The 26320-nt window shown below is 41.9% G+C and overlaps 2 protein-coding genes across 2 annotated transcripts; both read left to right on the plus strand.

The window, feature by feature from the left end:
• The first annotated feature begins 1568 nt into the window (after positions 1-1568).
• On the plus strand, positions 1569-2561 carry LOC144466502 (trace amine-associated receptor 1-like). Its single transcript, XM_078173565.1, has one exon. The coding sequence runs from the start codon at positions 1569-1571 to the stop codon at positions 2559-2561; it is 993 nt and encodes a 330-aa protein (XP_078029691.1).
• A 20229-nt stretch (positions 2562-22790) lies between these two features.
• Positions 22791-23783, plus strand: LOC117270681 (trace amine-associated receptor 1-like). The gene has a single exon (XM_078173566.1). The coding sequence runs from the start codon at positions 22791-22793 to the stop codon at positions 23781-23783; it is 993 nt and encodes a 330-aa protein (XP_078029692.1).
• Positions 23784-26320: the final 2537 nt, after the last annotated feature.

Consider the following 26320-nt stretch of genomic DNA (forward strand, 5'->3'; position numbering starts at 1 on the left):
ACAAGAGGGGTCCCACAATGGATCCCTGTTGGACCCCACATGCCATGGCCATCTGCTCTGACTAGTAGTTACCGATCGAGACAAAGTACTTGCTATCATGAAGATATGACTTGAACCATTTAAGGACAGTTCCAGAAAGTTCGACCCAATTTTCTAGTCTTTATAACAAAACTGTGTGGTCCACTTTGTCAAAAGCAGCACTTACATCCAGCAGCAGAAAGTTGCTAAATTGCTGGTAGACGACCTCCGATAACCTTACTTAAGAACGTTAAGTTTAAAATAGGCTGATAGTTGTTCAGTACAGAGGCATCAAGACTGCTCTTCTTTCGGAGAGGCTTGATGACTGCAGTTTTCAAAGCATTTGGAAAAGTGCCAGATTGGAGGGAGACATTAACTATCACAGTTAGTTGTTTTACCAGGCTGCTCAGCACAGTTTTAAGGAAGCTAGTGGGTAAAACATCAAGTCAGCAAGTGGAAGAACTGAGACTGGAGACAATTTCTTCCAGTGTTTTGTCATTGACAGACCTAAATTCTGTCATACCTAACAAGTTACTTTGAGAAGACTACAATGATGGTACTTTATTCTTCAGCATCAAGGAGTTAATCACACATCTGATGTCTTGAACCTTGTTATTAAAAATGGCTGCAACCTCGTTACATTTGCTGGTGGAGACGAGTTCTGGTGATATTGGAACTTGAAGGTTAGTTAATCTGTTTACAGTAGCAAATAATACATGTGCGTTCTATTGTTTTGTCAGAGAAAAATATTGCCTTGCACTTCGCAAGGTCTGATTATAAATGCATAATATTTCTTTATAGATTTCAAAGTGAATGTGGAGCTTTGATTTACACCATATTTGTTCTGCTTTCCGGCACTTCCTTTTCTGGACTCTTACAGAATGAGTGTTTCTCCATGATGCCTTTTGCTTGTTACTAATGAATTTCACCTTAACACTAGCAATGGCATCAATGACATTTGCAGGAATTCAACAGATCATCAACATGATCTGAAATTATGGCAGATTCAAATGTGATAGTTTCCATGAAAAGTGTTTTGGTGCTTTCATTAAAGTACTTTTTTCAACATTTGCTGATCCATGGACAAAGGCACAGACACCACCTTCTTTTTTGTTCTGTCATGCCTCAAACGTCAAAGTGTGAATAGGACTTCCCATTCCATTTGGCAAAATAAAAGGATTCAAACGAGATTTTAAAAGTATTCTCATCTATTGTTCTGTATGTTGCTCTAATATCATCACATTAAAAAGTCCCACTTCTGATTGGACAATAACAGAGTGTGTTCATTATGGTAATGATATGGGGGTTGATAAAAACAGTGTGCACAGTGGCACTGTAATGAAGAACACCCATCAATACTGCAAACTATCTTGAGCATTTAAGAGGTACGACAAACAAAATATTTTATTCTAGAGATTTATCATTGTAGTTTAACATTCATGAATATCAAAATATTTTAAGATAAACATACATCTTTCATGCATTAATGTTGTTGGTTCCTCATGGAAAATATTTATTCTTAATGGACATTCTTACAGGAATAAAGAAACATGGCACCAGAAGTCAGCCGCACTGATGTGAATGACATACATCCCTGTTATGAAATATATAACGTCTCCTACAGACTGACAAGCACTCCTTCTACAATATGTGTTTTAATATTTATTTTCCTTGGGTCATTATCTGTTGTCACAGTATGTGGAAACCTTCTGGTAATAATCTCTATCATTTACTTCAAACAGCTCCACACTCCTACAAACTCTCTCATCCTCTCTCTGGCTGTAGCTGACCTGCTTGTTGGTCTTGTAGTTTTTCCTCTCAGCATGGCCTTCTCTTTTAGCTCATGTTTACATTATGAACATTTATTTTGCAAAGTGAGAGATAGCTTTGATGTAACACTGAGCACAGCTTCCATTCTGAATTTATGTTGTATTTCCATAGACAGATATTATGCAGTGTGTCAGCCTCTGACATACAGAACTAAGATAAATGTTAAAGTTGTTGTGGTCATGATCCTGGTCAGCTGGAGTGTGTCTGTTTTAGTAGCCATTGGCTTTCTAATTCCAGGATTAAATCATGAAAAATGTGACAATAATTGTTTTATTGATCTTCTACTTGCACAAATTTTGGGACTCATTTTCTCATTTTACCTCCCAGTGATCATAATGCTCTGTATCTACCTGAAGATTTTTCTTGTGGCAGAGAGACAGGCACGCAGCATCAGGAACACAACATGTCAGAGCACAAAATGTGGAGCAACTGTAGGTAAACATGAGAGAAAGGCCACCAAAACTCTTGCAACAGTTATGGGAGTTTTTCTGATGTGCTGGACTCCTTTCTTTCTCTGTTTTACTTTTCAGCTTTTGGATAATGTGTCAGTGCCACTTCCGCTGTTTGAAACTCTTAACTGGCTTACACTGTCAAATTCAATGCTCAATCCATTTATTTATGCTTTCTTTTACAGCTGGTTCAGGTCAGCTTTCAGAATGATCATTTCTGGGAAAATATTTCAAGGTGATTTTGCAGATACAAAATTGCTCTGACATATTCTGTGTGCTAAAATAGTCAACAAACAAGTCAGTACAGAAAAAAAATTGCCCAACAATTAATAAAACCACGTAAAAGGCGTAAGCACACTATGTGAACATCTACATGTACAGTATATTCTGGGTGTGTCTTTTCCAACACTTGCTGGAACAATATGATGCTTTCATCAAGGGAAATATTTAACATGATATTGATCTTGTTTGAGTTTATAGACTGTTTTTAGCAAAAAGGGAAGTAGCAAAAATGCATCTGTGATATCAATGAGTGAGTTTTTACAAACATCTAAAACTAAGCACAAAAAGTAAGGAAATTTGTGTTTGGTAGATTATTTCTTTGTTGTAACAATGCTCCTTGGCAATAAATCTTATACCGCTGGAAAGCCCGTTTATTTCCCTTTTAAATGGTGCCACGTAAGGAACATGCATTAGCAGCAGAGCTGAGTATGTGGGTTGGGTCCATGAAAAATTTGTCAAATCTTCTCTGCCATTCTTTTGCTATTGACACTTGTTTTGAGCTTCTTGTACCTGTGAACATGGGCCCTGCTACAGTGTCAGTTGGTGTCTGCTCCAAGAATCGGCATTCCACTTTTGACTGATCTGGATAGGGCCCATGCGATAGGGCAACTTTAAGTTGGTGTTCCGCACAATCAAGTTGCGGCATTATTTGGAGTGAGCCCTAGTACCATCTGCAAACTGAAGACCAAGTTCCATATAAGGAGTAGGGCTGTGACGGTATGTATTTTTTCTCACAGCACTGACAGAGTGACGTATCACTGCGGTATGGCAGTGATACGTCACAGCAATATAAGGCTAAATAATTATTCTGTTGTTAAGTTTTTAGCACGTCTCTGTCCATGCACACGTGCTTGCCAGAAGCTTCTCTTATCAGATTTGTGTTATAATAAACATTTCTTTAAGTAAGATTAACTGAGGCTCATCAAGTTATTTTTTATCAAAATGATGAGAGTACAGAGGGTGAATGTGACCTGACCTCCAAATATGATTTCGAGCAATGATAGCCAATACTTTATAGAGAGTTATATTAGTGCCAAAATGCCATCATCATATGTATTATGGAGAAGCAGGGCGCTGCTGCTGACACTGTGTTTCACCTCTTTTGGCATGTCTATTTCAGGGCTCTCAAGTCTCACGCTTTGAGAGTGTGACACAGCATTTTAACATTTTCACACTCTCATCCGCCACATCTGGTATTTCTCACGCATAAAAAAATGATTAGGGTAAGGCCCACCAAGTTACATCGCTGTATATGTAGTGCAACGTGTTGCAAGACGCTGTGGGTACCGCAGAGCTCAACAAGCGCTTGCCACGCTCCAGCCAATAAAAATAAGACACAGCTACCCACCAGCCAATCAAAAAATAACATACAGCTACCTATCAGCCAATTAGAAAATTGCATTGCTGTATCCGGGTGAGATACAGGTTATCTGACCGCAGCAAGAAGAGGGTGCACACACACGGCAGGGGTGCCTTATCACATGTGTACAGTAAGTCATCTCATCATTTGATTTTGTAGCCTACTGAATGAAATTAGGAAAACAATGAGAGCTTATCTCAGGGTATATCAGCTTTTACCTAACAGTTTGACAAGACTGCATGTGAACTTTAGTCAACAGAATCCCTGTGAACAGAGTGCTGGTGGTTTAGTGAATAGAGCAGATGCCTTATATATATATATATATATATATATATATATATATATATGGCTTTTGCCGCAGCGGACCGGGTTCTGTGGCACCTGGCTGCATGTCACTCCGTCTGCCCTCTGCTGGCTAAAAGAGGGGATGATGAATCCAAACCTGCCCGGTTATACATTGATAAGGGTGGACGGGGACAATACACTATCACGGAAATCAGTTGGTGGTGGCATGTGTCTTTTTGTTGACAATCGATGGGCCACACAGTACACTGTTCGGGAGAAAGTCTGCACCCGCGATTATGAAATCCTGGTGGTATCTTTTTGACCCTTCTACTTGCCTAGAGAACTTGGCCAGATCAACATCATATTACCCTATATACCTGGACCAGACTTTGACGGGGCGGCAGCGAAGATTGCAGAAAGCTACAACAACGCGCTTGTAGCAGCTATTTGTCCTCAATTTAGTGATCAAAAATCAAAATATCAAAAAATAGATTAGGACAAAATCAAATCAAACGGATCAAACAAACAATGGCCTTTGCCGCCTCTCTTGCCCTGGTAAAAAACCATAAACCCTCCCACATGCCTGGCTCACCTACACCTGCACACCCATATATGTAGATTCACCTAGTGCGCCCCAGCTACCCAGTACCTTCAAAATAAAAGCATTAATAAGTACTCAAATTAACTCAAACAATACTAAATATTATAAGCAAACTAAAGGTGTATTCTTCAGAACTAAACAACAAAAAATAACTAAATAATTAGTGATTAAATATTACAAGAATAACAAAAAGCTCCAACAGCGCTATCCCGATCAGCTGATCAACCTGCCTTCATTCTGGGGGACGTTAATTCCTGTGACTTGTCTAATCATCTACCCACATTACAACAGTATGCAGATTGCCTGACCCGTCTGACGCGCACCCTGGATAGGTGCTATGGCAATTTACCCGATGCCTACAAATCCATCCATCGGCCAGCCCTGATAAAGTCCGATCATAACGTCATACATCTGCTCCCACGTTACAGGGCAAAGCTGAAACGGGAGAAGCCAGTGACTAAGGATATACAGATATGGTCAGATGATTGTAAGGAGGAACTGAGAGACTGTCTGGAAGATACGGACTAGCAGATCTTTGACTCCTGTGATAACCCACATGATTTGACAGATACTATCACATCTTATGTAATGTTCTGTACAGAAACAGAATATTTCCAAATAATAAGTTATGGATAACCAGTGACTTAAAGGATTGTATAAATCAGAAAAAAAATATGCTTTTGTTAATGGGAATATAGAACTTCTCAAAGAGAAGAGATCAAAGAGTGAATTAAGAGCTAAATTGAAAAAAGCAAAAATAGAGTGCAAGGATAAAGTAGAGAAACACTTTTATTCTGGCAATGCTAAAAGAGCATAGGAAGGTCTAAATCAAATGATGGGGAGGGAGGCAAAGCAGAAACATGCCCCTGTGACCCACCTTTCTCCATCCTGGGCTAATGAATTAAACTTATTTTATAGCTGATTTGATAAGACAAATTTCTGTACTGAGCGGAATGAAGTGTCTAATTCTATCCCACAATATGTTCCACTGACACTCGCACAACATGAAATTGCCTCAAGTCTGGCATGTATAAAACCCAATAAGGCACCCAGGCCTGATGCCCTCAGAGGCAGAGTGTTAAAAGATTGTGCTATGCAATTAAAAGGAGTTTTGACTAAACTATTTCAGATCCTGCTTGACTCGTGTACAGTACCCAAAATTTGTATAAAATGCATAAAGTGCATGGAGAGAGTTTTAAGTAGACATATGACAGCTACTACATCGAACAGCCTTGACCACCTACAGTTCACATATAAAAGTAAGAGGAGCAGAGATGATACGACTGTAACCTTGTTCAACAAAGCATTTACAAGCCCCCACACACTACGTTAGAATTATTTTTATTGATTTTACATCTGCTTTTAACACCATGCAAATACATATCCTTTTGCAGCGACTCATCCATCTATGGGTTAACACTAGGACCGCCTGGATTACAGCGCCCCTCCAAGCGCCGCAACGATCTGCCAGACCGTTATATGTAACTTCATTGTTTATGCTGCCCGTGTGCTCAGAAGCACACAAAAAATGCAGTTTTGAGTAATTTCCGAGAAGTTATGATAGAATAAAAAAATATTAGAGACTATAGAATAGGACTGACAACCTCTCCAATGTCTCATGTCAATTAATTAACACTATTTGTCGGCTTTTTATAATGCCTTTTTTTTCTTTTTTTTCTGCTGCGCTGCTGCTGCGCCGTGTCTCCAGTTGAAAGTGGTGATTTGCTAAATACATTCTACAATAATAAATTAGATTAACTTTTGGTCTATCATATTGTTGGCTATATTACGCATTTTAATAAAAAAAACTTTAAGGGCCAGTGTGTAAAATGGGTTGAAAACAGTGACATCAGTGGTCAAATTCTAGATTGCAGGGCTCACTCGCTCACCCCTCCCGTCGGGTAAATGACAGTGGCCTTGTAGGGACAAAAAGCCTTGCGCACAAGTTTTTCAGGAGTAGGTCTATCTAGCGACGAGGTGAATGTTTATTTAGAAATCTAAGCCATGTTACGATATTGTGATGAATCACTCACGAGCAGGAGACCAGAGAAGCGTTCGGGAAAAAGGCCAGTTTATTTGAGCACTCCAAAGACTCCGGTAACACTCCAGGGGGTAAAAGACTCCGTCCCAAACTCTGACTCTTCTAGCGTAACAGACACACTTCATAACTTTACACACATACTCGTTTACCATACAGAGTGGGGACCCCCCCCTCTCTCTGCTCTATCTCCAGCCCGCACACTGACTGACAGCGTAGCCGGTAAACAGAGCTCAGCTGTTTATTTAGCCTAGCGATATCTCCGGACTATAGTAGCTGCAATGGACGACTTTGAACGAGATTTTGAAGAGTTTCTTGTAGCGGACACAGACCCAGAGCCATACCTGTTTGAGCCGGAGCATACAGATGAGGAACTCCATGTGTTTGATGCTGAGCGGGCGAGAAGAGAGGCTGAATGCACAGAATGGGATTCGGTGCTACCATCGCTGGGGAGATATATCATCAGGAGGAAAAGCGCAGCAGAGAATGCATCACAAGGAGTGAAGTTGCGTCTTCTTTTCCTCGCAGATGACGGTTCGGGTTCATTCTCTCCTGTTGCGTGGTAAGTGTGGTCCATTCGCAATCTTAAAACTAAAAAAACTTTCCACTACTCTCTATCGACGAACTACTAACACTCTCTGCTGTTTCCTCCTCCTTCTTCCTTCCTTCCGCTGTCTTCGTTGGTTTATTTATACACGCGAAACGCATTCTCTGGCTGGCTGGATTGTCCACTCGGGCTGCCTTACATACATGGCAGCGCAAGATGGCGATCTCTCTAAAGCAAGGCCCTTGATATATATATATATATATAAACGCATAATTATAAGGCTACAAAAACCAAACGAATTTTATTTTATAGCAATTATACACTTGTATAAACATATTAATGGGTAGAATATTCAGATTCAGATTCAGATTGACAATAAACCATGCCAAATATTACACACTGGCCCTTTAAGAATAATAGAAATAAACACCGAAATAATTAGTGGAAACTTTTTTTATTGATACTCCTCCTCTCTGACATACTAACACACATACAAACACACACACACACACACACACACACACACATAGAACACGCGATTGAATGAATGAATGAACATTAATTAGGGATGAAAACACAATTGGAAAACAACAACAACAACAACAATAAGGCAATATGGGCACTGTCAAACTATGGAACTATGTACAAAGATGACAAAGAGAACTCAGAACATAACAGACGCATTGGTGAACAAACAATGAGCACGAACGGCATCTAATGAGGCAGACACCCTGGGCAAAAGCTGTCAACCCTTGCAGTGCACTTCCCACACACACAGGGCGCTTGCATCCCTGGCAGGACAGAAGGTGTCAAATTTATCAAAATGTATAATTTTCAGTGGTCGGAGGTATAAATGCTCAGAAGTCTAGTGTGTTTCATTTTTGTAACTTAAAGGCTTCAGAAAACATACAAGACACATTTTTAGGAAAAGTCATAGGAAGAGAAGCTTGTAGGTTTTATCTAAACAGAGTTATTTGCATTATAAATAAACAGAGTTATTTGCATTATAAAAACCAACGGTCTGTTAGACCGTCTTAGCGGTTCTAGTGCTAATGGTGGCATTATTCATTGAATCAGAGATTTCCTCTCAGACCGCCCACAAAGAGTCCTTGTAAATGGTATTGTCTCAGATGAGATCGTATTGAACACAGGGGCACCACAAGATACAATTTTTTCACCCTCTCTTTTCTCTGTGTACACAAATGAGTTCAATATTGATCATGCATACTTTCGTTTATTTAAAGGGGAAGTTCTGTTTTTCACAATCTGGACCTTTTTTCTGGCATTAAATACAGTTGTTTACTCACCCAGATAAGTTTGGTGTCATTTGGAGTCCTTCGGAAGATATTTAGATCTGCTAGAGCCGTGTACATCCATAGTGGGAATGATCGGGGCACCGACAATGAGGCTCTAAATAACACATTATCTGCCGCAAAACTCGTTCATTTCACCAATATGTTTTTCTGAATCGCTAGAGTTGCTTGTCATCATCATCCAGGTCAGTTATACTGACCTACTAACCTCTGCAAAAAAAAACACAGAGGCAATTCGTAAAGACAATCCTCTTTACCACCGAAACGTTCACCTTTCTGTTTCTCACTTTTTGTCACTGAGCACTACGTAATAATAAATTCACGTTTTGCATCAGAAGTGCCTCTGCTTTTTGTGCAGTGTGCGGGCCGTTCTACACAAGCGATGAGAAGAAACTAAAGAAATGTAAATTCTCATAGTTATTTACTTATCAAGCGACCAAATTCAAGGAAAATAAACAATTTATGGATGTGTGTAGGCTACTTACTCAATCGAAAGTTGCCCGTTCGGTCCTGCAGGCTTTGGCTGGGTCTTCCAGTTTACTTTCGGGACATGAAAAAAACAGCCCGGTTGATCATAGAAGTGAAATCCTCTGTAGTTGTGAGACAGTCATTTCTGGAGACATCCAGACATGTATCTCCTGGCCTCAAATCCCACTCGGAGCAACAAAGGCATTCCTCCTCTGTTGGCATAGTGGAACATTGTCCACAAGAACACCACCAGTTAGCATCTATTCTCGGACGTGCAGCGGTTTGTTGTTCTCTGGCCAGTTGTTCCTCTCTCTGCCTCCGCATCCTCCTTTCAAAGAGCTCCTCATCCGTATACTCTGGCTCAAAACGGTAAGGACGTCCATCATATTCAAAGTCGTCGTCCACAACCTCAAAATCTGACAAATATTCAGCCATGTTTCAAAAATCTAACAGTAGCAAATTCCAGCTGTAAACAGAGCCGTGCTATGGGTGTGCGGCGGCGCGCGCACCTGGATGACATCATCCAGGTCAGAGGTTAGTAGGTCAGTAAAAATGACCCAGATGATGATGACAAGCAACTCTAGCGATTCAGAAAAACATATTGGTGAAATGAACGAGTTTCGCGGCAGATAATGTGTTATTTAGAGCCTCATTGTCGGTGCCCCAATCATTCCCACTATATGGATGTACGCGGCTCTCGCGGATCTAAATATCTTCCGAAGGACTCCAAATGACACCAAACTTATCTGGGTGAGCAAACAACCGTATTTAATGCCAGAAATAAGGTCCAGGTTGTAAAAAACCGAACTTCCCCTTTAAGTACACAGATGATATGGCCTTGGTTGCTCTCCTGCAGGAGGGCGATACAGAAAGAGAGAATTTGTATTTTAACTATGTGAAGAGCTTTCTAAATTGGTGTTCAACCAGCTCCTTAGAAATAAATGTCTCAAAGACCAAGGAGCTAATCTTACAAAATAACAAAAATATAATGAAGCCAATAATCATCAATGGACAAATGGTCGAGATGGTTGATGATTTTGAATATTTGGGCACATACACTGCCTGGCCAAAAAAAAAGTCACCACCAAAAAAAAGGTCATACACTCTAATATTTCGTTGGACCGCCGTCTTTAGCTTTGATTACGGCACGCATTCGCTGTGGCATTGTTTTGATAAGCTTCTGCAATGTCACAAGATTTATTTCCATCCAGTGTTGCATTAATTTTTCACCAAGATCTTGCATTGATGATGGCTACTTACTGACCGCTGCGCAAAGCCTTCTCCAGCACATCCCAAAGATTCTCAATGGGGTTAAGGTCTGGACTCTGTGGTGGCCAATCCATGTGTGAAAATGATGTCTCATGCTCCCTGAACCAGTCTTTCACAATTTGAGCCCGATGAATCCTGGCATTGTCATCTTGGAATATGCCCGTGCCATCAGGGAAGAAAAAATCCATTGATGGAATAACCTGGTCATTCAGTATATTCAGGTAGTCAGCTGACCTCATTCTTTGAGCACATACTGTTGCTGAACCTAGACCTGACCAACTGCAGCAACCCCAGATCATAACACTGCCCCCACAGGCTTGTACAGTAGGCACTAGGCATGATGGGTGCATCACTTCATCTGCCTCTCTTCTTACCCTGATGCGCCCATCACTCTGGAACAGGGTAAATCTGGACTCATCAGACCACATGACCTTCTTCCATTGCTCCAGAGTCCAATCTTTATGCTCCCTAGCAAATTGAAGCCTTTTTTTCCGGTTAGCCTCACTGATTAGTGGTTTTCTTAAGGCTACACAGCTGTTCAGTCCCAATCGCTTGAGTTCCCTTCGCATTGTGCGTGTGGAAATGCTCTTACTTTCACTATTAAACATAGCCCTGAGTTCTACTGTTGTTTTTCTTCGATTTGATCTCACCAAACGTTTAAGTGATCGCCGATCACGATCATTGAGGATTTTTTTCTGGCCACATTTCTTCCTCGAAGACGATGGGTCCCCACTATCCTTCCAGTTTTTAATAATGCGTTGGACAGTTCTTAACCCAATTTTAGTAGTTTCTGCAATCTCCTTAGATGTTTTCTCTGCTTGATGCATGCCAATGATTTGACCCTTCTCAAACAGACTAACATCTTTTCCACGACCACGGGATGTGTCTTTCGACATGGTTGTTTAGGAAATGAGAAGCAACTCATTGCACCAGTTGGGGTTAAATAACTTGTTGCCAGCTGAAAGATAATCGCCCATGCAGTAATTATCCAATAGGAGGCTCGTACCTATTTGCTTAGTTAAATCCAGGTGGCGACTTTTTTTTTGGCCAGGCAGTGTACATTAACAGCAGTCTTACATTTCAAATGAATACAGATCACATTTTTAAAAAATGTTCACAACGCCTCCACTTGCTACGCAAGCTCAATAATTTTGGAGTGAGTCAAACTATTTTAGAAACAGTATGAGCCTGGTGGAAAGTATTTTATCATTTAATATGATTATGTCGTATGGAAATCTGAACATTAAATGGAGAAACAAACTGCAGAAAATAGTGAGCGTGGCCTCCAAGATCTTAGGGAAGCCACAGAAGCAGCTGAGTAGTCTGTACGTGAATTAATGTGAATATGTGTTGACTGTATACTGTATTGCAAATGCAGTCATAATTTTTCATATTTTCTATTCTCTGCTCCACAGTGTTTTATTATGTTTTGTGTGTCCTCTTGCCTTGAGACATGTCAATGGTGGAACCAAAGACAAATTTCCACTCTGTGGACTGTAAAGTTTTCATATTCGTATTCGTAAGCTGAGAGATGGATAGAGTACGAGGGTCATAAGGACAGAGGGATGTCGTATGCTGTAAAGCCCTGTGAGGCAAATTGTGATTTGTGATATTGGGCTTTATAAATAAAATTGATTGATTGATTGATTGAGTACAGCACAGCATCTTTCCCCGCTCCATCCAAGGACTGGTACTTTAACTGGTACCACTGGGAAAAACAATATTACACCATTACAAGCTTAGCAGGACTGTCAGCCTTTATCAATGTATGTGTTATGTGTATTGTTATGATGTTTTCACTAAGTTATTGTTGTGATCTTTTTTGTAGTTATGTCATTGGGTAGATGGCTCCTGCAAAGCTTAGCTGATTTTAATTTGGTGTGCTTTACACAGTCAAAGTGTTGCATGCAACGAAACATCCTCCGAGCTAATCCGGCGACCTACATTATAAATCTTTTTTTATTTATTTATTTTTTTATATATACTTTATTAATCCCAGAGGGGAAATTCAATTTTTCAGACTGTTTGTCAATTACACACAGGTCCGAACACACACATGCACAAACTGGACCTATACATGCACTAAGTGGAGAGATGTCAGAGTGGGCTGCCCATGACAGGCGCTCTGAGCAGTTGGGGGGTTCGGTGCCTTGCTCAGGGGCACTTCGGCAGTGCCCAGGAGGTGAACTGGCACCTCTCCAGCTACCAGTCCACGCTCCATATTTTGGTCCAGATGGGGACATTGACAGGCGACCCTCCAGTTCCCAACCCAAGTCCCTATGGACTGAGCTACTGATTTACACACATTTACACAATTTGGCTTTCAATTTAGCTACACACAAAGAGGAGACGAGGAGAAGAGAAGAAGTTTCCGCAAGGCAGCTTTATTTGTATAGCACATTTCATACACAAGGCAATTAAAAGTGCTTTACAGATCAATGAAATATAGACATAATAGAGCATACAGAAAAGAGACAAAAAAGATACACAAGGTAAAATCAATTACTACTACTAATAATAATGATAAATTTTTTGTTTTTAATAAATGCTTAAAGACACTTTACAGTTTTTAAAAAATCATAAAATAGAGCTAAGTCAGAATAAAAAACAGCAATAAAACAGTATAAAACACACAAACTTATACATTAATAGCTAATTTAAAAAGGTGAGTTTTGAGCGCGGTCTTGAATGTTGTGTGTGCAGATACAGATGGGTTTGGGGAGTAAGTTCCAGAGGGATGGGGCAGCGATGGAGAAGGCCCTGTCCCCCCAGGTTCGGTGCTTGGTCCGTGCAGGTAGTGAGAGGAGATTTCCTTCGGATTAGCGGAGGTCACGGGAGGGGGTGGGTTGGTGGACTAGGTGTGTGAGGTAGGAGGGGGCCTGGTTGCTGAGTGCTTTGTGTGTGAGGAGGAGGATTTTGAACTGTATGTGATGTGTGATGGGGAGCCAGTGTAGGTTTTGGAGGATGGGGGTGATGTGGTCTTGGGAGCGGGTGTGGGTGAGCAGGCGGGCAGCGGAGCTCTGGATGTATTGAAGTTTACTGAAGAGTTTGAATGATGAGCCATAGAGGATGCTATTGCAATAGTCCAATCTGGATGTGATAAATGCATGGGTGAGGGTTTCTGCAGCAGAGAAGGTGAGTGAGGGGCAGAGACGGGCGATGTTCTTGAGGTGGAAGAAGGCAGTCCTGGTCATGTGATTGATGTGGTGGTCAAACCTTAGCTAGCTATCGAGGATGATTCCTAGGTTGTGAGTGCAGTTATCGAAGGTGAGGCAGAGGTTGTGGGTGGCTTTGGTGCGGGATGTGGGGTCAATGATGATTATGTCCGATTTGTCACTGTTCAGTTGGAGATAGTTTGTTTGCATCCATGATTTTATTTCAGTGAGACAGTTGGTGAGTGTGGAGTGGGTGGTGTTGGTAATGGTTTTGGTGGAGATGTACAGTTGGATGTCATCGGCGTAGCAGTGGAACTGGAGGCCCTGAAGACGGATGATCTTGCCAAGGGGGAGCATGTAGAGGATGAAGAGGAGAATACCAAGCACCAACCCCTGGGGGACACATTGGGACAGGGAAGCGGTGGGGGAGGTGCAGTTGTTTATACTGATGAACTGGTGTCGGTTGGTGAGGTAGGAGTGAATCCAGGAGAGTGCTGTGCCGGTGATGTGGAGAGATGATTCCAGTCGGGAGAGCAGGATGGAGTGATTGATGGTGTCAAAGGCTGCTGTGAGGTCAAGGAGGATGAAAATGTTGAGGTGTCCGGAGTCTAAAGAGAGGAGGAGGTCGTTGGTGACTTTCAGGAGGGCTGTTTCAGTGCTATGTTTTGAATGGAAACCGGATGGGAAAGTTTCGAACAGGTTATTGGAGGTGAGGTGGGTTCTGAGTTGTGAGGCGACAGCACATTCCAGGATTTTTGACAGGAAGGGGAGATTGGAGATGGGGCGGAAGTTACTTGGATTGTCAGGGTTTAAACCAGGTTTTTTGATGATTGGTGTGATGGCAGCCAGTTTGAGGGTTTTGGGGACGGAACCAGAGCTGAGGGAGGCGTTAATAACACCAATAATGAGTTGGGAGATAACAGGGAGGCAGTCCTTAATGACTGTGGATGGTATGGGATCCAGAGTGCAAGTGGAGGTTTTTAGTCCGGTCATGATGGTTTTTAACTGTGCTGGGGATACTGGAGAGAAGTGGGACAGGGGCTGAATGGTGATGGGTGGTGAGGCAGGTGGGGAGATGGGAGGGATCCTGGAGGTGTTGAGGTTACTGTAGATGGTGTTTATTTTTGTTTGGAAGTATGTTAAGAAGGATTGGCACTTTTCAGTGGTGAATGATGAGGAGGTGTTGTCATGTTGTTTGAGGAGGTTTATGGTGGAGAACAGAGCCTTGGGGTTGTTGGAGCCAGAGTGGATGAGGTGAGAGTAGTGGGTGGACCAGGCAGCGTTGAGTGCATCTTTGTATTGTTGTAGGTGGTCGGTGTAGGCTAGGAGGTGAACTGATAAACCGGTTTTCTTGCAGAGTCTTTCAAGTTGTGGTTTCCGGGTCTTCATTTGGCGAAGTGCGGGGGTGTACCAAAGGGCAGAGTGAGTGAATGAGACGGTTTTGGGGGCGAGCTGATCCAAGCAGGAGGAGAGTGTGCCATTGTAGTAGTTTACCAGGTCAGCAGGGTCATCAGACGGCGGGGAAGGTGAGGCAGACAGACAATGGGTGAGTGAGGCTGAGAGAGCTGAGGGAGAGAGGGATTTAAGATTTCTGAAAGTTATGGTCCGGTTGTGTTTTGTGGTGGGGATAGGGATGTCTACGTCCATAGTGATTGCCAGGTGGTCAAAGATGTGTTGATCGTGGCCGGATAACTGTTGAATGTTGAGATGAGTGGAGCAGACCAAGTCCAGAATGTGACCACGGTTGTGTGTTGGGAAGTTAATGTGTTGGGTGAAGTTGAGACATTGTAGCAGTTCCAGAAATTCTGTGGCAGGTTTATTGTCTGTACTGTCAATGTGTAGATTGAAGTCACCCAGGAGGAGAACAGATGGTGAGATGGCAGATAACTGGGTCAAAAAGTCAGCAAGATCAGAGAGGAAGGAGGGATGTGGCTTGGGCGGGCGATAAATGATGGCTGTGACCAGAGGACAGGGACCAGAGAGTTTGAAGGTGAGGTGTTCAAATGACGGGGCAGGAGGGATTTTTTTTTTTTTTTTTTATTCGTTCATTTTTTTATCAGGGACCATGTACAGAGAACATTGGACTCAACAGAGTAAAGATGCACTGCACCAGATTATAGCTTTTTAGCTAGTTTCCATCTGCAGTCCCTGAGGCAGGCAAAAGAAGAAATAACAACGGAAAAATTAAAATATTACAAAGAGACATATAAAAAAGACAGACTGAAACGGTACAAGAAAATAGAGTGCACTGAAATCCATGGGACAACGCACACACAGCGTCCAAAGTGCAAGTGCTCACAGTTTCAGAAAACAGTCATACAAGGTGCACATGCCCATACAGAGCGCACAGTGCAATGAGGCAGATAGAACACCCACGTCTCATTTGGTCTTCATGTAATCTGTACATAAAGTGCATGGTGCAAGATGAAAACAAAATAATCACAGGTCATATAAGCAACAGATCTACACACTAAAATAGGAGACACATACAGGGTACCTATACCAATATGCAATGGAACAGTAACTCGATCGACCACTTATGAAAAGAAAAAGAAAACAGGACAGCATACCTCGACAGCAGAGTACCTACTCAATGCTTACAGGTTTGGTTACTTAAAATCTTTTTTTTTTTGCTTCTCTAGAGAAGGCTTCATAATTAGCACAGATTTTCAAATCTGTTGGAAGATTATTCCATTCCTTTATAGCTTTATATGAGAAAGCTGTTTGTGCAAAAGCAGTTTTACGTTTGGGAATACAACACTGCCACCTAGAGGTACTTCTCGATACCCTGCTCATCTGTTCAGAGGTCAGCTGAACAAAGGGTTTGAGGGGTGAAGGTGCAGTGTTTTGAATGATTTTAAAAACCAGACGTACATCTGCATACATGATCATGTTATCAAAGTTTAGCATCTTATGTTTGTTGAGTATGTGGCAATGATGATACTGTCGTGTTTTCTTATCCAAAATTTTAAGAGCTTGCTTGTACAGTGACTCAAGGGGCTTCAGGGTTGTCTTGTTAGCTTGGGACCAGCATGAGATACAGTAGTTAAAATGTGACATAATCATGGCATTAAAAAAGGTTTTGGCTGTTTCCATCGTAAGTGAATTTCTGATACATCTGAAATTTGCAAGGTTGTATTTCAGAGTGCGGCTCACCTGTTTTATGTGTTTGAGAGTGGAATCCAAAATGATACCCAGGTATTTAAATTCAGTTACAGTAGTTAATTTTTCTCCATTTACAGTTATGTAGGGATAGTCCTTGTGCTTTTGTTTGTTGGTGAAAAACATGGTTGCTGTTTTCTTAACATTTAAAGTGAGACATGATTCATTTAGCCAGTTAGAGACTTTCTCCATAGCGACTGTTAACTTGGCAGCCACTTGGTCTGCATCCCTCCCATGCGTGTGGATAACCGCATCATCCGCGTACATTTGTATGTCTACATCACAGACTGACGGGAGGTCGTTTATGTACAGAGTGAACAGTAGTGGGCCTAGAATCGAACCTTGTGGCACCCCTACTGTGCAAGCTCTTGTAGGCGATATGAAACCATTTATATGCACACATTGGGAGCGACCAGAAATGTATGATTTTAGCCAGGTCAGGGTATTCGTGGACAATTTATACTGTGTCAGCTTTGAGAGGAGAATTGAATGATTAACCGTATCAAAGGCTTTGCGCAGATCTAAGAAAATTGCCCCTACCACCCCACCTTTGTCAAGATTCAGTTTGATAGTTTCAAGAAAGTGGCAGCATGCCGTTTCGGTTGAGTGATTTTTCCTGAAGCTGAACTGCATGGGATGCAGCAGGTCTTTGGACTCAAGATGTTCTATCAGCTGTTCCGCCACCACCTTTTCCACAGCTTTTGACAGGACAGGGAGTATACTGATAGGCCTATAATTGCTAATTTCTTGTTTATCTCCTGATTTGTATATGGGAGTTAAAATAGCTGATTTCAGAGCACTAGGAAAGGTGCCTTCCTGGATAGATTGATTTATCAACTTTGTTATTGGGGTGGTCAGGTTGTCTTTATACTTTTTGAGGAAGACAGTGTCTAGGCCATGAATATCCTTAGTCCTGGAGCTTGACAGAGATGAAAGGATTTTACATAGCTTTGCCTCATCTGTGGGCTGAAGGTTTAGATCCCTTTCATGGTTTATTATGATCTGATCAGGGTAGATTTGTGAGAAGTTGTGACTCAGTTCCTGAACAAACATAATAAAATAGTCATTAAAATTGCTGGCTATATCTAGGCTGTCTGAGATATGTGTACCATTTAGTTTAAGCTGCATGACTTCACTCTTTGAACATTCCTTCCCCGTGAGTTTGTCAATACTTTTCCAAAGCTTTTTATTGTTCCCTTTTGCATCTTTAATTATCTCCAAGAAAAAGTTTGCTTTTGCTTTCCGAAGTTGCATCGTGACTTTGTTTCTGAGGCTTTTGAAGATCAGGCGATCTGTACTTAGACCAGATTTTAGGAATTTTTTAAGGGCTGAGTCCCTTTTTTTCATGAGGTTCCAGAGTGTGTCATGCAGCCATGGTAGCTCTTGTGTTACCTTGTGTTTGCGTTGCACAGTTGTTGTATATTTTAAGGTAATCGGTTTAATTGTTGCCATTAGGTTGTCACATGCCTGTTCACAGTTTATATCAGAAGTTATTTCATCCCAATTAACATGCCTTAATTCGTTTTCATGGAGATGGAGATGGTGGTTGTTTTGATATTGTTTTCTGCAGATGGCAGCAATGCCACCTCCCCGGCCTTCTGTATGGGGTTTGTCCATTGTAAGTGTATCCTGTAGGGGTGGTTTGGTTTAATGAGAAGTAGTCCAGAGGTTTTTGCCAGGTTTCAGTGAGACAGAGAAAGTCCAGGTTATTGAGAATGAGACTTTTGTTTTTGAGGATGCGGGTGTTGAATATAGCCAATTTGTGTTTGACTATGAGGACCTGGGAAGTGGATGGAGATTGGCCAGATCAATATGTCTTGTGCTGGGTGGAGGGGGGCGCCTGCATCTGATGATGGTATAGATGAGAGAAATAACAGGTTGTAGTTGTAATGACTGGTGAGGCCGAGGAGGGGAGCTAGAGGGCAAAAACGAGCAGCGAGGTGCCAGTGGAGCTTTGGAAGGAGAAGAAGAGTGAGTGGTGGGGGTGTGGCAGGTAAACAGTCGTTCACGTGTAGCAGTCTGGACGGCTTGTTGCACGTTAGCCATTAGCATGCGGCTACCGTGCCCGTTTGGATGAACGCCGTCAGCTCTGAGAAGGAGGGAGCGGTTCCAGAACAGATTAAAATTGTCTATGAAGTTAATATTGTGAGTGAAGCAGGTGGACTGTAACCAGGTATTGAGGCTGAGAATCCTTGAAAAACCTTCTGCTCTGCAGGTGGCGGTGGTAATCAACCTGGAAATAAAAACAGATTTCCCACAGCTGGTTAAAAAGTTTAAAAGGTCCTTAAAGTCATTTTTGTCAGTTCAGACTCTCTACAAGCAGTGTCATTGGAGTCAACATGAACAACCACTCGTCTTATGGAGGATGGAAGAGAGCACAGCAGCACCGGGAGTGTTCTGAGTATGACGGGAACTGTGGACCCAGGGAAACAGTGTGAGGCAGCATTGAAAAAGCACATTTTCAACACATTTCTGATTATTGAGTCTCCAGCTATTAATGTGGCTGAGGAGAAGAGTGAACGAGGAGGTGACGACTGCTGGTTCAAACTGCCTGGGAGAGTGGAGTCTGAGTCAGCGCTGTGAGAAGGGGACGTGGAGTGAGGACGGACCAGGTTGGCGGAGGGGACAGCAGCAGTTGGGCCAGGAGAGGGATTCCCCGACACTGGCTCCGAGCGGGGAGGAATCCCAGAGCGTTTGGGCACGGCCTCTTTCAGGAGCTTTTGATTGTGTGATTGAATGGAGGAAGCCGGCTTTGATGGCGGAGGAGAGTTGTCATTTTTAAGTGGCGGAAAATGATCCTCATTCAGGATGGAAAACATATTGGACACCCGGAGGGGCTGAGACGAAGGTGAGCTGTGTTGAGGCTTTCCATCTCATGTACTTTCCGGACATTAGTCCACGATTTCTCCCGACGGGATCTGGGAGTGGGAGTGAAGTTAACCAGAGCCTTGGGCTTTGCTCCTAACCGAGACCAGTGAGCTGTAGCTGTGATGGCTGCGCTGTTCGGAGACGGGAGGGGGACAGTTGAGTATAGTTCTCCCATAGATGTGGAGTTAGCAGCAGGACCCAAAGCGACGACCATTGAGTCCATGATCTGCTCCTCTACCCTCAGCTGGTACAGCATGGACATCCTCCCTTCCAGCTTGCTGATCCTCTGGCTCAGCTGGTGGCAGCTGTCACAACCAGGCGAGGTGAGTGGAGGCATGTCACAGTGGGGTCGGTGGAGGTTTTCTGGGGAGGAATAAACACAACTGTGGCCAGTAATGGAGCTGAAACAGGTGAAGGGTCATAGTTGTGGTGGTAGCTGTAGGCTGGTGAGGTAAACAGAGACAGTAGCACAGGGTGAGACTTACTCGTGAGGGCTCCACAGAGGCAGCCCATGGTGGAGAGTAAATTCGATTATAAGGCCGTACACACAGGTCAGAGTTGGTCAACGAGACTTACCAGCGCAGGCCCAAATACTGGGCCTGGTGCGTTGGATCGGCCTCCGGTAAGCTGTGTTGGTGGTCTTCCGTTAGCCCAGTGCTAATAGTGGTTACGCCGTCTGCTGTTTCCCCGCGTGGTACAAGTAAACATTCCACGTTTTCTTCAATTTCTTCAATTTTCTTCAATTACTAATTGATTTACAATAAAAAAAATCATTAAAAATATCAAATGTTCAGACAAGAGGTGCAAAGATATGGAGATTATTTAAAATGATTTAAAAATTAGTTTTTAAATAAGGTTGCAGTCATTACAGGGTGGACTAGGCAGTGTAAAATAGGAATGTTTTTAGCTTTGACTTAAAAGTGGTCAGAGTCGGGGCTTGACTAACATCATTTGGGAGGTTATTCCTGGTTTGTGATGTATTTGGGATGGTCGGTGCACCAGCCTTAGATAAGGTAACCAGTATAAGGATTTTAGAACTGGAGTAATGTGGTTATTTCCTAGTTTGTGTCAGGACCCTAGCAGTAGCATTCTGAATCAGCTTCTTTTGAATGTCCTACAAACAGTCAATTGCAGTAATCTAATCTACTGGAAATAAAGGCGTGGGTGAGCCTTTCAAGGTCTTGCTTTGACCGTATTACTCTGACTCTAGCAATGTTTTTTAAATGGCAGTAGGCAGATGACATTACACATTTGATGTGGCTGTGAAAATTTAAATCTGAGTCCAAGATAACACCAAGGTTTCTTCCTTGACTCTTACTAATAAGAGAGAGGAATTTGAGGTGAGAGCTTACATCTCTTTCTTTCAGTGGTCCAAAGACAATTATGTCTGTCTTATCTCTGTTGAGTTTGAGAAAATTTTGACACATGCAATCATTTATTTGCTCAGTACAGTGAAACATGCATTCTACAGATCCATAATCACCTGATGAAAGTGATTTGTATATTTGTGTGTCATCTGCATAATTATGGTAGGCTATTTTGTATGATTCGGCCTAATGGAAGCATAGGGGAATTAAACAAGAGGGGTCCCACAATGGATCCCTGTTGGACCCCACATGCCATGGCCATCTGCTCTGACTAGTAGTTACCGATCGAGACAAAGTACTTCCTATCATGAAGATATGACTTGAACCATTTAAGGACAGTTCCAGAAAGTTCGACCCAATTTTCTAGTCTTTATAACAAAACTGTGTGGTCCACTTTGTCAAAAGCAGCACTTACATCCAGCAGCAGAAAGTTGCTAAATTGCTGGTAGACGACCTCCGATAACCTTACTTAAGAACGTTAAGTTTAAAATAGGCTGATAGTTGTTCAGTACAGAGGCATCAAGACTGCTCTTCTTTCGGAGAGGCTTGATGACTGCAGTTTTCAAAGCATTTGGAAAAGTGCCAGATTGGAGGGAGACATTAACTATCACAGTTAGTTGTTTTACCAGGCTGCTCAGCACAGTTTTAAGGAAGCTAGTGGGTAAAACATCAAGTCAGCAAGTGGAAGAACTGAGACTGGAGACAATTTCTTCCAGTGTTTTGTCATTGACAGACCTAAATTCTGTCATACCTAACAAGTTACTTTGAGAAGACTACAATGATGGTACTTTATTCTTCAGCATCAAGGAGTTAATCACACATCTGATGTCTTGAACCTTGTTATTAAAAATGGCTGCAACCTCGTTACATTTGCTGGTGGAGACGAGTTCTGGTGATATTGGAACTTGAAGGTTAGTTAATCTGTCTACAGTAGCAAATAATACATGTGCGTTCTATTGTTTTGTCAGAGAAAAATATTGCCTTGCACTTCGCAAGGTCTGATTATAAATGCATAATATTTCTTTATAGATTTCAAAGTGAATGTGGAGCTTTGATTTACACCATATTTGTTCTGCTTTCCGGCACTTCCTTTTCTGGACTCTTACAGAATGAGTGTTTCTCCATGATGCCTTTTGCTTGTTACTAATGAATTTCACCTTAACACTAGCAATGGCATCAATGACATTTGCAGGAATTCAACAGATCATCAACATGATCTGAAATTATGGCAGATTCAAATGTGATAGTTTCCATGAAAAGTGTTTTGGTGCTTTCATTAAAGTACTTTTTTCAACATTTGCTGATCCATGGACAAAGGCACAGACACCACCTTCTTTTTTGTTCTGTCATGCCTCAAACGTCAAAGTGTGAATAGGACTTCCCATTCCATTTGGCAAAATAAAAGGATTCAAACGAGATTTTAAAAGTATTCTCATCTATTGTTCTGTATGTTGCTCTAATATCATCACATTAAAAAGTCCCACTTCTGATTGGACAATAACAGAGTGTGTTCATTATGGTAATGATATGGGGGTTGATAAAAACAGTGTGCACAGTGGCACTGTAATGAAGAACACCCATCAATACTGCAAACTATCTTGAGCATTTAAAAGGTACGACAAACAAAATATTTTATTCTAGAGATTTATCATTGTAGTTTAACATTCATGAATATCAAAATATTTTAAGATAAACATACATCTTTCATGCATTAATGTTGTTGGTTCCTCATGGAAAATATTTATTCTTAATGGACATTCTTACAGGAATAAAGAAACATGGCACCAGAAGTCAGCCGCACTGATGTGAATGACATACATCCCTGTTATGAAATATATAATGTCTCCTACAGACTGACAAGCACTCCTTCTACAATATGTGTTTTAATATTTATTTTCCTTGGGTCATTATCTGTTGTCACAGTATGTGGAAACCTTCTGGTAATAATCTCTATCATTTACTTCAAACAGCTCCACACTCCTACAAACTCTCTCATCCTCTCTCTGGCTGTAGCTGACCTGCTTGTTGGTGTTGTAGTTTTTCCTCTCAGCATGGCCTTCTCTTTTAGCTCATGTTTACATTATGAACATTTATTTTGCAAAGTGAGAGATAGCTTTGATGTAACACTGAGCACAGCTTCCATTCTGAATTTATGTTGTATTTCCATAGACAGATATTATGCAGTGTGTCAGCCTCTGACATACAGAACTAAGATAAATGTTAAAGTTGTTGTGGTCATGATCCTGGTCAGCTGGAGTGTGTCTGTTTTAGTAGCCATTGGCTTTCTAATTCCAGGATTAAATCATGAAAAATGTGACAATAATTGTTTTATTGATCTTCTACTTGCACAAATTTTGGGACTCATTTTCTCATTTTACCTCCCAGTGATCATAATGCTCTGTATCTACCTGAAGATTTTTCTTGTGGCAGAGAGACAGGCACGCAGCATCAGGAACACAACATGTCAGAGCACAAAATGTGGAGCAACTGTAGGTAAAAATGAGAGAAAGGCCACCAAAACTCTTGCAACAGTTATGGGAGTTTTTCTGATGTGCTGGACTCCTTTCTTTCTCTGTTTTACTTTTCAGCTTTTGGATAATGTGTCAGTGCCACTTCCTCTGTTTGAAACTCTTAACTGGCTTGCACTGTCAAATTCAATGCTCAATCCATTTATTTATGCTTTCTTTTACAGGTGGTTCAGGTCAGCTTTCAGAATGATCATTTCTGGGAAAATATTTCAAGGTGATTTTGCAGATACAAAACTGCTTTGACATATTCTGTGGAGTGCTGAAATGGCCAACATACAAGTCAGTACTGATGAAATATAGCATATTTTTTTCTTTGTTTAATCATGCAGTAACAATTGAATATTAGGCTGTAATACTGACTGAGGTACAGAGGTGCATTATAGTGAGATGTCAGTTTATGCAACCATGTAAACGGCTTAAAGACACTATGTTTACATCTACATGCTTGTTCCAACACTTACTTAATTACTTTATGAACTGAGTTATTAATTTGGAACTCTGATTAATAAAAAAAATAAAATAAAATATATATATATATATAACCAAAATTACCACATAAATAGTACAGGTTGTACAATTTTTGAATTTTTGACATTGAGAAGAGGTTGGTGGAATCAGTCACTCTTGTGTAACATTAAATAGGCGGCTTGTATTTTCAAAAAGTTTTTATTCATAATATAATAACACAAAACATGATCTCATGTGTGTGAGTGAGTTAGGCTGGTTCCCGCCCACTCAACTGAGTAGGCTTGCATCTCTGGTCTGGCATACTTCAATGAATTTGCGATTTATCTCGTCCAAATGATGGAGGGACCAATGAACGCCAGGGGTCTAGCGATTAGCCAATCAGCGCCACGCTGATGTCAAGCTGTACGCCGGTGGGTAACTGGTGAGGATAGCAACAATGGCGACCGCTACAGATCCTACAGACCACATTAACGATGCTATCGAGGTATTTTGCCACTACTCGCGTTAATGGAGGACCATATTAAGGAAGCTGCTAAACTGGATTTAACGGCGATGTAGCTGGGCGTGTGCGACGACGGAGACATTTTAAATGGGCAATGCTCGCTTATTTTCGGCACCCCCGAGGCATGGATACTAATGACGTCAGATTCTGGGTGAGTCGTTGATCTCTACTGATTGGTTAGGGAAAAAATCAAATTCCCTCCCCCTTGTAAAGCGCCTTCAATGGAGGCCATGTCAGACTGAAGGTTCTGGGAGCTTCAATCTGACGCTCAGGCTATGAGTGAGTGAGTGAATGAGTGAGTGAGTGTGTGTGTGTGTGTGTGTGTGTGTGTGTACATGATTTGTGTAGGATAGCGGCGTCAGGATAGACACGGGGGATAGTTAATTTGTGTGCAAGATCTTGTGTTTGTGAAACATGAACTAACTTCGACTGGTGGTGAAGGCACAAATGTTGATGTCACCCTGTAAGCCTCACTACAAAAAGATCACAACAATAAAACTCAACTCAGTGAAGAGTGTTCAGCTACTACTCAATCCTATTACATGTACACTGAAAAAGTTAAACAGTCTTGTTTTGCTTTGTGGATTTCAGTTAACGTTATCAAGGCCCACTTATTTTGTTACCAGTCAATGAATGGAAGAGGAAAAGGGGTGTCCAAGAACTTAGGGGGTTTGTTCAGGTTGAAAGTTAAACAATTAAATGCTGTCTGTCTTCCGCCCCATGAGGGGGGACAGGGAGTAGAGCTTAGAGTCTCTGCCCGAGCCCGAGCCCGGCCCAATGGCATGTTTGGGATTGAATGAGGTGTGGGGTGCGAGTGTGACGGGGATGAGGAGGGCTGTGTGAGTGCGCGTGCTGGTGTGTGTATGAGCAAGCTGGAGGAGAGAGCAGCAGTGCACAGATGGAGTTACAGCTAAGTTCTTGTTTTGTTGGTTGTTTTGGTGTGGTTACGGCCAACAGTAACCTGTACTGTTTAGTAATAAACGGTGGTTTAATTGCTGAATAACTGCGTCATCCTTTCCACACGTCCAATGTTGCAACATTGTGCGCGCACAGCCCTTCACCACCTGGATCCTAAAATAAACACCTGTTTTATTACATAATCATGCTTCGTGTTGCGCCATTCATTAAGAGCCTATATTTCTGTCATTCAAATAACAAGAATTGTGGTTTAATACTCTTAATTATAACAGCCAACTTATTGAAAAATGTCGGGTTTAAATCGGGCTCGGGCCCATAATTACAGTTAATTGGGCAGGCTGGGACGTCCCGGACATAACGTGCACGGGCTGGGGCCGGGTCGGGCTGGATTTTTTGGGCCCGATCTAAGCTCTAACAGGGAGGCAAAATTGCATCTGCTCTGCCCAGTTCGTGGGGAACCAGAAAGTATGCGGAGTATAACCCCTTTGTCATGAGTGGGCATAACAGCTGCTGAGAGGTAATCAATCTCGTCCTGGAAGGATAGGTTCACCTCCTTGATGCCCATGAAAGGAAAATGGAACATGGTAGAACTGGATAGAATACCCTAGTCACAGTCCATCCATTCTGTTAATGTGCAGTCATCGACATGCCCCATAAAACTTAGTCAGGGGACAAGCAACCAGCTGTAGGGTGGCAGCTAAAAAGCTCTGCTAACCTGTCTCCGACCCTAACTGCTGCCAGACCCTCCATAAACAGAAGGCTGGCTCTAAGCATGCTGATTTGGAAAGGGCCTAGCCAGTGGTGAGATTAGATTGGGTTTGATTAGATTAGATTAGATTAGATGCCCCTCATTGTCCTTGTGGGAAATTCATTCTGCTCAGGTCAACACAAC

This window comes from Epinephelus lanceolatus, chromosome 13 (assembly GCF_041903045.1).
Source record: "Epinephelus lanceolatus isolate andai-2023 chromosome 13, ASM4190304v1, whole genome shotgun sequence".
Classification (NCBI taxonomy): domain Eukaryota; kingdom Metazoa; phylum Chordata; class Actinopteri; order Perciformes; family Serranidae; genus Epinephelus; species Epinephelus lanceolatus.